Below are 15,360 nucleotides of genomic sequence, written 5' to 3'. Positions count from 1 at the left end.
AAGGTTAGTGCTGCTCCTTTATTGAGGTGGCTGCACTGGCTTTCAATACAGCAAAGAGAAAAATTTAAGATCATAAATTTCATGTTCAAGGTGTCCAAAGCAAGACGAACAGTAGTGATCGGTCTGAAAGGGATTCTTTATTGGTGTTAGCCCGACTCTGGCCGAGTTTCGCTCTCGCAGGAGCTGCTTCAGGGGCTACAATAAGAACATTATTGATTAAAAATTACACATGACAGACATACATACACATTAACAAATGAACATAGATGTATGTTAATACATATAAAATGTCATTGTTTAAACCGATCACTACTGTTCGTCTTGCTTTTCAGCATAATTGATCGGCTTCCGATTTGTTTCCAAGGTGTCCAAAGGCCAAGGTGCAAAGTACTTACAACAGCTGGTAGAACTCTATACCCCCCAAGGAGATACCTCCGTTCAATTTCTGAGATTTTTTTTAGAGCACCAATAATGAAGGAAGTATCAAGAAGTGTAATTAGGAAGCAGCTTTTCTCTGTTATAGGACCAAAACTATGGAATTCCATGCCAAGAGAGCTGCAGATTGAGTTAAATTATTTTCTCTTTTGGAAGAAACAGAAATCTTGGCTCTTCCCATATTAGAATGGAGTGCAGTGTTTTTAACTGATGGTTTTATAATTTTAAAGATCAGAAAATATGATTTTTACTTGTTATAATGTTTGGATCTTTTGAATGTTGTACACCACACTGACCAGGGTTTCCCTGCATGAGAAGTTTATAAGAATGAATGAATGAATGAATGAATGAATGAATGAATGAATAAAGTTTTTAATAAATTTAGAATCTAACAGGATTCTTTGAAAGAAAAAACAGACAGAAAAAAAAACTCTCTTTCACCTAATATAACTGCATTGCAATGTGTTTATTCAACAGATATTATACTTACAGAGTACTGGTAAGTCTCCCACAGTAAAAGTTTCTTCAATTATTTTTCTGTCAGACACATCAACTCCAGCATGGTGGTAACCAACACCATATATTAAAAGATCTATGACATGATTAAAATATATTAAGAGACTAACAAATCCATAATTGAATATTTATACAGTACATATTAACTTATCCCATTTCCTCAAAAAATATATTCTCCAGTTTAATCCACATCAGTCTCTAATTACATTCAAATGAGCATACTATACCTACCTCTCAGTTTTGAGTCTTTTACTGCATTTGCAGCTCTTAGCAGCCTACCAAATAAAAGTAAAACATTATAATCACTTAATTTTAAATCATAATAGCATTGTAAAGCAATTGCTGCCATTCTGGCAAATAACTTATTTATTTATAAAACTTATAGTATATTCCACCCATAGCAGAAAAACTGTATTGGGTGGATTACAGTGATACATTCATAATAAAACAAAAACACGAGAACAAATAACATACTAACAATTATATCCTACTCATAATAAAATGATAAAATATTGAAATTAACATTATTATCCAAATGCTTCTTGAAACATATGTCTTGAGTTGCCTATGAAAAGCTACTAGATTTATTGATTTGTTTTTCTATACTGACATTCGATTCAGAATATCACATCGGTTTACATATAACAGTAAAGTCTCAAGGCAAGCTTTTTAAAGACAAAGTACAGTACAACAGTTTAAACAAAATTAATTATAAGAAACTATAAGATCAATAACAAACTTAGGGCCTCATTGTCTAAAGTATCGCAGGCCTGCAATACTTTAGGTAATGAGGGGCGGGGGGCCGAAACGGGGGGCGGTCCTGTGCTAGCCGGCAGCGATCGCACCGCCGTGGTGTGATCGCTGCCGGTTTCGCACCCAATAGCGCCACCATAGAAGGTGCAGCTATTGGGCGCGAAATAGGATGCGAAAAGGCCCTTACCTTTTCGTTGCCCATGGTGACGCCCCGACTCCTCCTCTTCTGGTGCCGATTCCGCCCCCATCTTGGTATTGCACCCGATAAGGGATTTTTCGCGTGCGATCTGTCTGGTAAATGACCCCCTTAATTTATAAAAACTTTTTAACAGTAAAAATTTAGAAATTTGATTTGCTTTCAACTGGAGGAAGGAGATTGTAGTGTGATATAGTAAAGGGGGAAGAGAAAAAAAAAGGGGGGGAGGAAGGGAATGTTAGAGGTAATTAATTTTCTAAGGGGAATGCTTTCAAAAACAGCCAAGTTTTAAGGTTCTTTCTGAAAGATGAAATAGAAGGAACAGTTCTAAGTGGAGTTGGGAGAGAGTTTCAGATATGGGGACCTATTACTGATGCAGCACGAACTCTTGTGGAGACTCTGTGAACTTCTTTAATTAATTAATTTATTTATTTATTTAAGTCTTTTCTATACCGTCGTTTGGTGGGGACCGTCACAACGGTTTACATTAAGGCACATAAAAGTAATGATACTACAATTTGTCCGTTTACATAGGTGCCATAAGGTTCGGTAACATAGTTTGTTATCAATGTTAGATGTTAAATGTGATTCATCATGTCCATGTCTTTTCTTCTCAGTTTTAATTACAGAGCTAATTTTAGAAATGTAACTTATCCATTAGTTATGGTGTGCTATATCTTAAAACTACACACTTAGTGAATTTCTGCAGTGTGTATGGTTGTTTAATTGTTCGTGCTTTGCCCATTCCTGGCTTCTAGTCTCCCTTCTCTTTCTGGAAGGCCTGTTTAAATAGCCAGGTTTTCAAACCTTTTCTAAAGGTTTTGCTGTCTCTTTGTAGTCTTAAATCCAAGGGCATGAAGTTCCATAGTATGGGTCCTGCCAATGATAGTGCCCTCTCTCTTATTTGTGTTAGTCTTGCTGTTTTGACTGATGGTATGGTCAGGAGGGCTTTGTTTGCTGACCTTAGGTTTCTGTTCGGGACGTGTACTCGGAGGGCTGTATTTAACCAGTCTGCGTTTTCGTTATGTATTAATTTATGTATGGTTCACAATGTTTTGTAATGGATTCTTTGTTCGATCGGAAGCCAGTGTAGTTCAACCAGTGTTTCCGTGATATGTTCTCTTTTGTTTTTGCCGGTTAAAATGCTTGCTGCTGTGTTTTGCAAAACTTGTAGTGGTCTTAGTGAGGTGTATGGTAGGCCTAGAAGAAGTGCATTACAATAATCAGTGCTTGCAAATATCAACGCTTGTAGTACTGATCGAAAGTTAGCAGTTGTTAGGAGTGGTTTGAGTCTTCTGAGGACCATGAGTTTAGCGTATCCTTCCTTTACTTTCAGAGATATGTGTTGCTTTAAGCTTAGTTCAGTGTCAATTATTACTCCAAGTTTCCGTACTTTCTCTGCAAGTAGTATTTGTTGTTTGTTTTTGAGTGTGATTGGGCTTTGTTTAATTTCCGTATTTTTTCGTTCTAAGTGTAGGAATTCTGTCTTCTCTATATTGATTATTAATTCCATTTGGTTTAGTAGCTGTTTGATGATATCTAGATACATGTTGGCAATGTTCAATGTTTTCTCGATTGTATCGTCGATTGGTAAGATTAATTGGATATCGTCGGCGTATATATAGTGCGTGATTCCTAGACCAGCTAGCAGGTGGCATAGTGGGAGCAGGTATATGTTAAAAAGTGTGGCAGAAAGGGCGGATCCTTGTGGTACTCCTGTTTGAAGGTTTATTCTTTTTGATGTTGCGTCTTTAATTTGTACTTGATAATATCTATTACTGAGATATGATCTAAACCATTTGATTGTTTTGTTGTTTAGACCTATTTCTTCTAGTCTATTTAAAAATATGTCATGATTTACCGTGTCAAAGGCTGCTGACAGGTCGAGCATCACTAGAATGTAATGTTTGCCATTATCGAAACCTCTCATAATGTTATCTGTCAGTGCTAGCAGAAGTGTCTCTGTACTATAGTGTTTTCGAAAGCCATGTTGTGAAGGATATAGTATGTTGTTGTTCTCTAGGTGCTCTGCTAGTTGCTTTTGTATAGTTTTTTCTATTAGTTTTGCAATTAAGGGTAGGTTCGATACTGGTCTGTAGTTACTCAGGTTCAGTGGGTCACTGTTTTTCTTTTTTAAAATTGGTTTTACGATGGCTCCTTTTAGTGTGTCTGGCATGGATCCTTCCTCTAAGGATAGATTAACTATCTTTGCCAATGTCGGGGCTACAGTGTTGGCTACTTTTTTTAAGTCTATGGTTGTTATTGTGTCATGCGAATGGGGTGCGGGATTAAGTTTTTTAAGCATGGATTCGATTTCTATTTCTGATATCTCATTGAGTAACGTCTCTATCATTCATTTTAATTACTTTCTTTGTTGTATTTGGTATTTTTGTTTTTAGGTTCTTAATTTTCTCGTTAAAAAAAATTGCAATATCATTGCATCTATTTTCTGGAAGGTTTTGTGAGGACTCTGGTGTCATTGATGAGGTTTCTTACTATGGTGAATAAAGTTCTTGGGTTGTTTCCATATTTTTCTATTTTAAGGCTATAGAACTGTTTCTTTGCATTGAGAATTGTTTGTTTATAGTACGCTAGGTGTTTTCTATATTTTGCTAGGTTTTCGGTAGTTTTATTTTTTCTCCATCCTTTTTCTTTTTTTCTTAGTTGTCTTTTGATTTCTTTTATCTTTTCATTATGCCACGGGTTTGCTTGTTTTGTGTCCCTGATATGGATACATTTTATTGGGTTTATTTCCTCAGCTAATTTACTTGTCGTTTGCATCCATGTTGTGGTGGCAGTGCAGCAGTTGGTGACGTCTAATTTTGTTAGATTTTCTTCTAACTTGTTTTTCAGGGTGTCTAGGTCATACGGTGAGCAGTATTTAATTTTGATGGGGTCCTTTTTTTCTTGTGTTTGGGGTTCAATGTATTTAATTGAGGACTGTATGAGGAAGTGATTTGACCAGGGGATGGGGGTGTAATCGGTATGGATATGTTCCAGGTAGTTGTAGTTAATGAATGATAAATCGAGCGAGTGTCCAGCTCTGTGTGTGGACTTATCAGTGATTAGCGTGAATCCTAGAGCTGTCATGAAATCTAGCAATGTTTGGCACGTATTAGATAGAGGTTTTGTGTCCATGTGAAGGTTGAAGTCTCCTATTATGATGGTGAGTTTATCAGTATTTATATGTGTTGTTAAGAACTCAATTAGAGGGGAAATATTTAGTTCAAGTAAGCTTGGTGGGCAGTATATTAGGCAAATTTGTAAGTTCATCAAATCAAAGAGGGCAATTTCATGGTTACTTGGTGTTATGGGTATTAGTTTACATTTGAATTTTTTTTCAATTATTAGCATTAGTCCCCCCCCCCCCCTCTTTTATTTATTCTGGGGATTGAAAAAACATCATAGTTCTTGTGTGCAATTTGATTTTTTAATACTGTGTCTGTCTGTTTTAGCCAAGATTCGGTGATTGCAATGAAGTTTGGTTTTGTGTCATAGAGTAAATCTGTAATAATTGGGAAATTTTTTGTGATGGATTGTGCATTAACTAACATGAAGGTTAGCATTAGTAAGTTGTTTGATAGAGGATTGGTCGTGTTTATGTTTCTTTTTATTCTTATGAGGTTGCTATGTTTTGTGTGTATTTGGGTTTTTTTTGTTTGTTATGCGTCTGCTCCTATGTGTCGTTCTCTAGTTGTCTCCATATTTACCTTTGTTTAGACAGGTTGTGATTGTGTGTATATCCGGGTCCTTTCTTTTGGAGTCTCCATCCATGTTTGTCCACTCTGGGTTTGTTGTCTGCCCGTCCTCTGTCACCAGGCTTCTCAGTGGCGTATGAAGGGGCACAACAAAGGGCATGCCCCTTTGTCGTGCCCCTTTGGAGCGCGACGCCGGCGTGTGACGCCTCCGGTCCCGGGGGATCCTTTTATCCTCCCCCTGGGGCGTCCCCGACGTCGAGGATGTCGGCCGCGTCAGCGGAAGGGGAGGGGTCCAGGGCCTGCTTCCGGGATCGGCAGCAGGACGCGGCGTCTGAGAGAGAAAAAGAGAAGAGGAGAAAAGTTTAAAAAGTTATAAAAAACAGCCCAGGAAGAGAGGGAGATTGCGGTAAGGCCTCAGGGTCTTCACAGAAGCAGGGGTCGGCAAGCACGTCCTGTCTCCGGTCCCGGGGTGGTCCTTTTATCCTCCCCCTGGGGCGTCCCCGACGTCGAGGACGTCGGCCGCGTCAGCGGAAGGGGAGGGGTCCAGGGCCTGCTTCCGGGATAGGCAGCAGGACGCGGCGTCTGAGAGAGAAAAAGAGAAGAGGAGAAAAGTTTAAAAAGTTAAAAAAACCAGCCCAGGAAGCCCAGGAAAAAAGTTTAAAAAACCAGCCCAGGAAGAGAGGGAGATTACGGTAAGGCCTCGGGGTCTTCACAGAGGCAGGGGTCGGCAAGCAAAGGAAGGAAATGTAAGCAAACCAGTGTCTGATGAAGGGAGGTTTCTTGTTGAGATACATGGATACGGTGGTTTTTGCAACCATGTGTTATTGTCATTATATATTGCTTTGTGGATCAGCATGATGATCTTATATTGAGATCTGAATGATATGGGAAGCCAGTGTAGTTATTCGAGAACAGGTGTAATGTGATCTGATTTTTTGCATTTTGATAAAGATCTTGCTGCTGCATTTTGTAGGAGCTGGAGGGGTTTGATGGTGGCAGCGGGCATGCCTATTAGGAGGGAATTGCAGTAATCTATTTTGGAGAAGATGAGGAATTGTAAAACTGTCCGGTAGTCTGGAGGATGTAGAAGAGGTTTGAGTTTCCTGAGGATTTGCAGTTTATAAAAGCCTTCTTTTTATTAGTGAGTTAATATGAATTTTAAAGTTCTGTTCCTTATCAAGGGTGATTCCAAGGTGTCTGATTGATGTGGATATTTTGTATTTAAGCGGAATTGTAGGATCAGTGGGAGTCGTTGATACTTTACTGGAAAGAAGAAGAATTTCCGTTTTGTTCTGATTGAGTGTAAGTGCCATTTGTGAGAGGATGTCGTTTATATCAGTAAGATATAATTCCCATTGAATAAGTGTATTGTTGATGTTATCTTTGATGGGATGTAAGATCTGAACATCATCAGCGTATAGGAAGTATGAAAGGCCTATATTGCTAAGGTAGTGGCATAATGGGAGCATATAAATATTGAAGAGAGTTGGTGATAGGGAAGATCTTTGAGGGACTCCTTGTGATAGGGGAATAAGGTCAGATGTTCTATTTCTGTAAGCTACTTTAAAAGATCTATTAGAGAGGAATGATTGGAACCAATGAAGGATGGTACGATTAAGACCAAGTTCTCTTAATCTGTGAAGAAGAATGTTATGGTTGACGGAGTCAAAAGCGGCAGAGATGTCAAGAAGAAAAAGGATGAAAGAGGTCCCTTTGTCAAATCCCCGAAGAATTGTATCAATAAGGGTAAATTAGTAGTGATTCCGTGCTGTGACCTTTCTTGAAACCATGTTGAGCAGGAAGAAGTATATTTTGGCTTTCTAAGAATTCTGATAGTTGATGGTTAACTGTTTTTTCAATAATTTTGGTCAGGAATGGTAGATTGGAGATGGGCCGGTAATTAGATAAAATAGTCGGATCCAGTTGAGGCTTTTTTTAGAATAGGTTTTACTACTGCACATTTAAGAGAGTTTGGAAAGAGACCTTGTTCGAGAGAAAGATTTACAATGTTTGTGATGGGTCTTGCTAGACAGTTTGGGATTAGTTTGAGGGTTTTTATTGGTATAGGATCTAGTGGGTGAGCCACTGGGTTGATTTTTCGGATGATGGTTTCTACCTCAGAGAAGGCGATGGCATCAAATTGTGACCAAATTGGAGAAATTAAGGATGAAGATGCCGAGAGTTAGAGTTGAGAGGTAAGTTTATTGGACCTCACTTCAAAGTTTTGTCTTTAAGGTATTGAGCAAATTCTTGACTGGATATTGATGGAATATCTTTTTGAATATCGTTATTAATAGGATGAGTCAGTTGAGAAACATAATCAAATAGGGCTTTTGGATTGTATTGATAGTCATGAATTCTTTTAGAATAGTAATTTCTTTTAGCCATGTTGATGTCAGTAGAATAAATGTAGAGCAATGTTCTATATCGGTCATGAGGTTGATTCGTAGGGTATTTTCTCCAGGCTTTTTCTGCATGTCTCAATAGGCGTTTTTTGTTTTTTAGATCTTGATTATACCAAGGTGTTTTATGTTTTGATGGAGTTTGTATCTCTTTTTTGATGGTTGGGCAAATAATTTTTGCAATTTTCGTATTGAGTGCAATCCATTAATTAACTGCAGAAATGGTGTTAGATGTGTTTAATTGTTTAAGGGCCTCCGGAAGGGTTTTTTCAAGGATTTCGCTGGGGCATGTTTTGATGAATTCAATGATTTTTTTTTTAATCATTTTGGGTGTGAATACATGAGCAGTCAACTTGGAGTTTGGTTTGTATTAACTTATGGTCTGACCAGGGAATGGTGTGATAGAGGAGGGTGAGTTGAGAGTTACTTTGCTGTTGATAAATATCAAATCAAGAATGTGGCCTGATTTTTGAGTGGGAGAGTTGATTAATTGTATGAAACCCAAAGCAGTTAATGTGTTAAGGAGGAGCTCACATGACAGTGAGAGGGGAGATTTGTCAATGTGGAGATTAAAATCTCCTAATATGATGGTAGGGTAATTGGTGTTGATAGATGATGATATGGTTTTGATAAGGGGACTGGGATCTTTGTTGAGATAGCCTGGAGGGGCATATACCAACAGGATTTTCAGGGTTTTAGACTTGAATAGGTTAATTTCAAGAGGGAGTAAAGGGTTGATGGGGAAAATATTGAATTTAAGTTTTTGGTTAAGAACATAACATACGAAATTGCCATGCTGGGTCAGACCAAGGGTCCATCAAGCCCAGCATCCTGTTTCCAACAGAGGCCAAACCAGGCCACAGGAACCTGGCAATTATCCAAACACTAAGAAGATCCCATGCTACTGATGCAATTAATAAAGGTGGCTATTCCCTAAGTAAACTTGATTAATAGCCGTTAATGGACTTCTCCTCCAAGAACTTATCCAAACCTTTTTTGAATCCAGCTACACTAACTGCACTAACCACATTCTCTGGCAACAAATTCCAGAGCTTTACTGTGCGTTGAGTGAAAAAGAATTTTCTCTGATTAGTCTTAAATGTGCTACTTGCTAACTTCATGGAATGCCCACTAGTCCTTCTATTATTCGAAAGTGTAAATAACCAAGTCACATCTACTCGTTCAAGACCTCTCATGATCTTAAAGACCTCTATCATATCCCCCCTCAGCTGTCTCTTCTCCAAGCTGAATAGCCCTAACCTCTTCAGCCTTTCCTCATATGGGAGCTTTTTCCATCCCCTTTATCATTTTGGTTGCCCTTCTCTGTACCTTCTCCATCGCAACTATATCTTTTTTGAGATGCGGCGACCAGAATTGTACACAGTATTCAAGGTGTGGCCTCACCATGGAGCGAAATAAAGGCATTATGACATTTTACATTTTATTAACCATTCCCTTCCTAATAATTCCTAACATTCTGTTTGCTTTTTTGACTGCTGCAGCACACTGAGCAGACGATTTTAAAGTATTATCCACTATGATGCCTAGATCTTTTTCCTGGGTGGTAGCTCCTAATATGGAACTTAACATCGTGTAGTTACAGCAAGGGTTATTTTTCCCTATATGCAACACCTTGAACTTGTCCACATTAAATTTCATCTGTCATTTGGATGCCCAATCTTCCAGTCTTGCAAGATCCTCCTGTAATGTATCACAGTCCGCTTGTGATTTAACTACTCTGAATAATTTTGTATCATCCGCAAATTTGATAATCTCATTCGTCGTATTCCTTTCCAGTTCATTTATATATATATATATATATATATATATATATATATATATATATTGAAAAGCACCGGTCCAAATACAGATCCCTGAGGCACTCCACTGTTTACCCCTTTCCACTGAGAAAATTGACCATTTAATCCTACTCTCTGTTTCCTGTCTTTTAACCAGTTTGTAATCCACGAAAGGACATCGCCTCCTATTCAATGACTTTTTAGTTTTCATAGAAGCCTCTCATGAGGGACTTTGTCAAACACTTTCTGAAAATCCAAATACACTACATCTACCGGTTCACTTTTATCCACATGTTTATTAACCCCTTCAAAAAAATGAAGCAGATTTGTTAGGCAAGACTTCCCTTGGGTAAATCCGTGTTGACTGTGTTCCATTAAATCATGTCTTTCTATATGCTCTACAATTTTGATCTTGAGAATAGTTTCTACTATTTTGCCCGGCACTGAATTTAGGCTCACTAGTCTATAGTTACCCGGATCACCCCTGGAGCCTTTTTTAAATATTGGGGTTATATTGGCCACCCTCCAGTCTTCAGGTACAATGGACGATTTTAATGATAGGTTACAAATTTTAACTAATAGATCAGAAATTTCATTTTTTAGTTCCTTCAGTACCCTAGGATGCATACCATCCGGTCCAGGTGATTTGCTAGAAATAACAGACTGCCACCTTTTCTTTTTGGTCTTGGGATGGAAAAGATATTATAATTGTTTGTTGGTAATTGATTGATGAGGGGGAAATCTGAGCTTTTGAGCCAAGATTCTGTAATGCATACAAAAGTGAAATACTGAGGGCAGAGTGTTGCACAATACTGGTCTGATCACAGAAAAAGAATGAAGACAAGTATTTTGTAGATGGTCTGTCTTAATGAAAGAATCTGTAAAAAAAACCAAAAAACTCTGACTGGCAGATCACAAAGGAACAAGAAATTCATAAGGCTAAAATAATTTAGTCAAAAACAACGGATCTCAATTATGCAAACATTTAAATATTAAAACAAACACCTTAAAGTGTTTTCTCAATTCAATAGGTAGCCAACATAACTTTTTCAATAATGGAGTAACATGTTCCCATTGGTTACCTCCCAAAATGCCTTTATTCTAATATTTGGCAGCCCTATATAAAGAGAGTTGCAGTATTCTAACGTTGTCAAAAGAAAAGCCTGTATTAAGGTGTGAAAATCATCACAAGTGAAGATATATTTCACATTTTAACAGTTTAAGTTTAAAAAAACCCAGTCTTTTTAATATTTATTTAGGTCTTAAATAATAACTAAACCCTAGATTCCATATTGTCTCACAAAAAAAGAAAAGCAACTCCATTCAGCAATGGAATAATAGAATCTGGACAAGAATTTTTAGAGGATTTAAAATTAATCTATATGTAGAAATCCAGAGATATATTTCCTGCAAACATGTATTAACCCTTAGTAAATCGCTCTGAATGTCTTGGCCAATAGGGAACAAAAGCTGGGTATCATCAGCATATAATTAAAAAATATACCATATCTATCCAGCAGGGTACAGAGGGACAGCATGTAAACATTAAATAAGGTATGAGACAGGACAGACTCCTGAGGCACCCACGAATTCATACTATACCAAGTAGAGAACTCATCCTAGCATTTAACTCTCTGTTCCCTACATAGTAAAAAAAAGACCTAAACCAAGGAAGAACTTTGCCGCCAATGCCAATAGATCTCAACCTATCAATCAAAATTTGATGACTAACCATATCAAATGTGGCTAATATACCCAAAAACATTGCCAGTACTGACCCTTCACTATCCAGTTTACATAGAAATGATGGCAGAAAAAGACCAATTGGCCCATCTAGTCTGCCCAGCAAGCATCCATATTTATTTTCCCATACTTATCTGTTTCACCAACCACCAACTTCAGGGTTCTTGTTGGTAACTGTTTGATTCAAATTTCCTGCCAGCCCCTGTCACTGATGCAGAGAGTATGGCTTATGGTTATGTAAGGCTTATGGTTAAGGGTTGTAACCATCGCATCAAGCAAGTTACCCCGAGGCTTGTTTACCCAGATTGTACAAATCGATGCCTTGTTAGATGATGTCTGAATGTAAATCCTGTTTTCCTCACTTCCCCCTACCGTTGAAGCAGATAGCAACACTGTATATGCTTTCAAAGTGATGTATCAGGCTTAATTGGTTTGGGGTATTAACCGCCGTAATAAGCAAGTGCTGCGGTCTCAGTTGCTGGACTTGCGACTGGGTCCTTACCTTCCTCCGCCTTGGGGTCCTGCGTCAAGATCCGGCGTTTTTCAGGCCTGCTGGGCCCTCTCCGCGGCAGTGTCTCCACGAGGGAGACGCCGCCGAGCTCCGCTTCAGAGCTTCGCCCCCCTTAGGCATGCACGCACACAAAGGGAAGGCAGTTGGAGGCGCAGTGGCGCGAAACTGAGGCTGGCCCCCGAGATGACGTCAGACGCCGGCAGGATATTTAAACCCGGCATCTGACTGAAGAAGTTGCCTTGCAACAGAGTTCTTTCTAAGGAGTTACTGTTGCATTCCTCGTTCCTGTGCTCCTGATTCAGCTTTCTCGCCTGTTCCAGCTCCATTCCTGATCCAGCTTCCTCGCCTGTTCCAGCCTCCGCTTCAGTTTCAGATTCCCAGCCCTTGGACTGACTTCCTGGTTCTTGTTTTTGGTTTGTATACTGTTTCTCTTTGCCTGCTGCCAGTCCAGATCCTCGGACCGTTCTCCACTCTGCTGGACTTCTGCCCCGGGAGACCGCCCCTAAGTCCCAGAGGCCTGGGTCCTCACGGGCTCCTCCCGGGGGGATCGCGAGCTTCCAGTGGCGAAGCTCCTGCTTGGTCTCCCGGCTCCATGTCGCCTCCTGGCCTTATCATCTCTGCAGAGTTTTCTTCTCATCCAATCTTCATCCGCACGGCTGGCCCAAGGGTCCACTAACCCCAGCGATAACAGTAAGCTACCCCCACGCTTATTTGTTTACTCAGATTGTGAAGTTCATTCCTTTTTGGTTGTTATGTGAATGCAAATCCTCTTTTCCACATTTCCCTTTGCCATTGAAGCAGAGAGCAATGTTGGGGTGCAATAAACCTGCAAGGGATTTTTTTGAGTAAGGGTAGTAATCACCTGTAGGATTCATGGACCCTTGGGCCGATCGGAACCGAAGGATGAATTGCTGAAGGTGGTTGCAGCAGTGGCCCCGACCGGGAGGCGGCAAGGACAGACTCGTGGATGGCCGAAGGAGGGACTCTGGAAGCCCTATGCAACCAAGGGCCTTGGCGAGGAAGAAGGAGATGATGGAGCTGGCGCAGCAGTGGGAAGATCTTCGCCCTGGAAGCCGATCCTCCCCCGAGAGGGGCTCGTAGGAGTTCGGCCGCTGGGACTTAGGAGATTCACCCTGGAAGCCGGAGTTCCCCCAGGAGGAGCCCGTAGGAACCCAGCCGCTGGGACTTAGGAGGGCCCGCGGGGGCCGAGTCAGATGGAGTCCAAGGTTGAGTGCCGGAGGGACGTCGCTCGCCAGTCCAGAGTCAAGAACCAAAGGATCACCGTCAGCCAGTCCGAGGTCAGGAGCCAAAGAGTCAACGTAAGCCGGTCCGGGATCAGAAGCCAGAGAATCACCGTAAGCCAGTCCAGGGTCAGGAGCCAAAGAGTCAACGTAAGCCAGTCCGGGGTCAGAAGCCAAGCAGAGCCAAACGACACAGGAACGCAGCAACTGGAGACAGGAAAAACTGGGAACCTCGTTGCAAGGCAGAGAAGAGGGGCAACTGCAGGGCTTAAGTAGCCCTGCAGCGTCTGACGTCATAGGAGGCAGTCCCCGACTTTTCCCGCGCTGGCCCCTTTAAATCCGAGGCAGAGGCGCGCGCGTGCGCCTAGGGGGCGGGGCCAGCCACCGCGGGATGCCGGCTGCTCCGGCGAGGTGGAAACGCGGCGGTAGGGAAGCCTGCAGGCCCGGGTGAGGTCGGCCGACGTCGGGGCTGCGGTGGCGGAGGTCCCTGGAGGCCCGAGGAACGCGGGCTGGTGCCGGGGCCGCGAGCGGGTAGGCGCCGATCCCGGGGCCGACCCGGGATCGCAACATCACCAGGTAGTAGTTAACATTCAAGCAAGCCACCCCCATGGCTCTACTCTTCATTCAGTTTAGTGAGTAAATAATCTGATACAGATAACAAAAGTGTTCTGGTACTGTGATTAGACCACAAACCAATTGATTAGAATACAAAACATTATTCTCCGTCAAAATATCTGTAAGTTTATTTAATACTTTTTTCTCAAACATAGAAACACAGAAACATAGAAATAACGGCAGAAGAAGACCAAACGGCCCAACAAGTCTGCCCAGCAAGCTATGCACTTTATCCATTTTTTTTCCCTTTTTCCTCTCTCCCACCTGTTACTATTGCCTTCCAGTACCCTCCAGCCCTAATTCCCCTCCACCCAATTTAGAGAGCAGCTCTGTATCTGCATCCAAGTGACATCCAGCTCAATTAGGGGTAGCAACCGCTGTAACAAGCAGGCCACCCCCTTGCCCCATACTCTTACCCATCCCTGTTTTTATTTTTTGTTTTGTTTTATTTTTTTTTTGGAAATAGCATCCCTCCATCCTTCCGCTCCGTGAAGGTGGAACAAGAACCTTACCTAAGGATAGACATTTGATTTTGGCCTAAAACTAGACGGAATATCTAACAGTAAATTGTCCCTCTTTACAATTGGCTCTCTTCAATTCACTAGGAACAATATCTTCTAGAGGGGAAGAGTTAACTAATTTTCGAATTAAATCTAGAAACAACTCCCTTTTAAAGCAGTGAATGGAAATGGGGCAGGGAATCAGTGAGCAGCGAGAATTTCTCACTATTGTCATTATTCTTTCAATCTCTTTTTCAGAGGTTGTCTGAAAAGTATCCCATATAATGGCTCATCAAACAAACCTCTAGATTCATCAAAATGTGAAAACAACACATGCATAACGCCTGCGCTAAGAGGAAGGGGAGCTTTGACGGAAATTTTAGAATTACCACAGAAAACACATTGGACCCCCTACATTTTGCAGACTTCTGGGTAAATAAATCAACTGATCAAGGTCAGGTACTTCAGCAACAGTTGCAGGGATTATCTTTACAAAGTTTTGCCCTACAGACTGATGGTCATTCATCAATTTATTTATTTAAAAAGTTTTTATATCCCGCATATACATACATGAAGTAGATCTAAGCAGTTTACAAATAAGAAAGTAACATACATAATAATTATAAAAGAAATAAAAACAAGAGTAAAACATTGAAAAAAACACGAGGTTCAATCTCTGGTTGAAACAGGAGGGTGGCACCTTGAGTTGTTAAACCGGGGTATTGAATTAGGAACGGCTTGTGAAAATAGATAGGGTTTAACTGCTTTATTGAAGTCAAGTTTTGTGGAGAGTTGATGAATGTGATTGGGCAGGGAGTTCCATATTATTGGTCCGGCAACTGAGAAGGCATGATTGCGTGTTAAGTTTAGTCTGGCTGTTTTTACTGTAGGAATTTGTAAAAGGTTTTTGTCTGCAGAGTGTAGATGACGAGGTGGTTGATAAATGTACAG

At 40.6% G+C, this 15,360-nt stretch overlaps 1 protein-coding gene across 1 annotated transcript in view; it reads right to left on the bottom strand.

Moving 5' to 3' along the window:
* LOC115099805 (probable ATP-dependent DNA helicase HFM1) overlaps positions 1-15,360 on the bottom strand; it is a 451,200-nt gene that overhangs the window by 214,768 nt on the left and 221,072 nt on the right. The window contains exons 11-12 of the mRNA XM_029617654.1: positions 1,183-1,226; positions 926-1,027 (exon numbers count right to left, since the gene is read on the bottom strand). Of these exons, the coding sequence (XP_029473514.1) occupies positions 926-1,027; positions 1,183-1,226 (146 nt within the window). The remainder of the gene's footprint in view (positions 1-925; positions 1,028-1,182; positions 1,227-15,360) is intronic.

The sequence above is a fragment of the Rhinatrema bivittatum genome, chromosome 10, assembly GCF_901001135.1.
Source record: "Rhinatrema bivittatum chromosome 10, aRhiBiv1.1, whole genome shotgun sequence".
NCBI lineage: Eukaryota > Metazoa > Chordata > Amphibia > Gymnophiona > Rhinatrematidae > Rhinatrema > Rhinatrema bivittatum.
The sequence above is the reverse complement of the archived record's forward strand: the minus strand, read 5'-3'. Positions and strand labels throughout refer to the sequence as shown.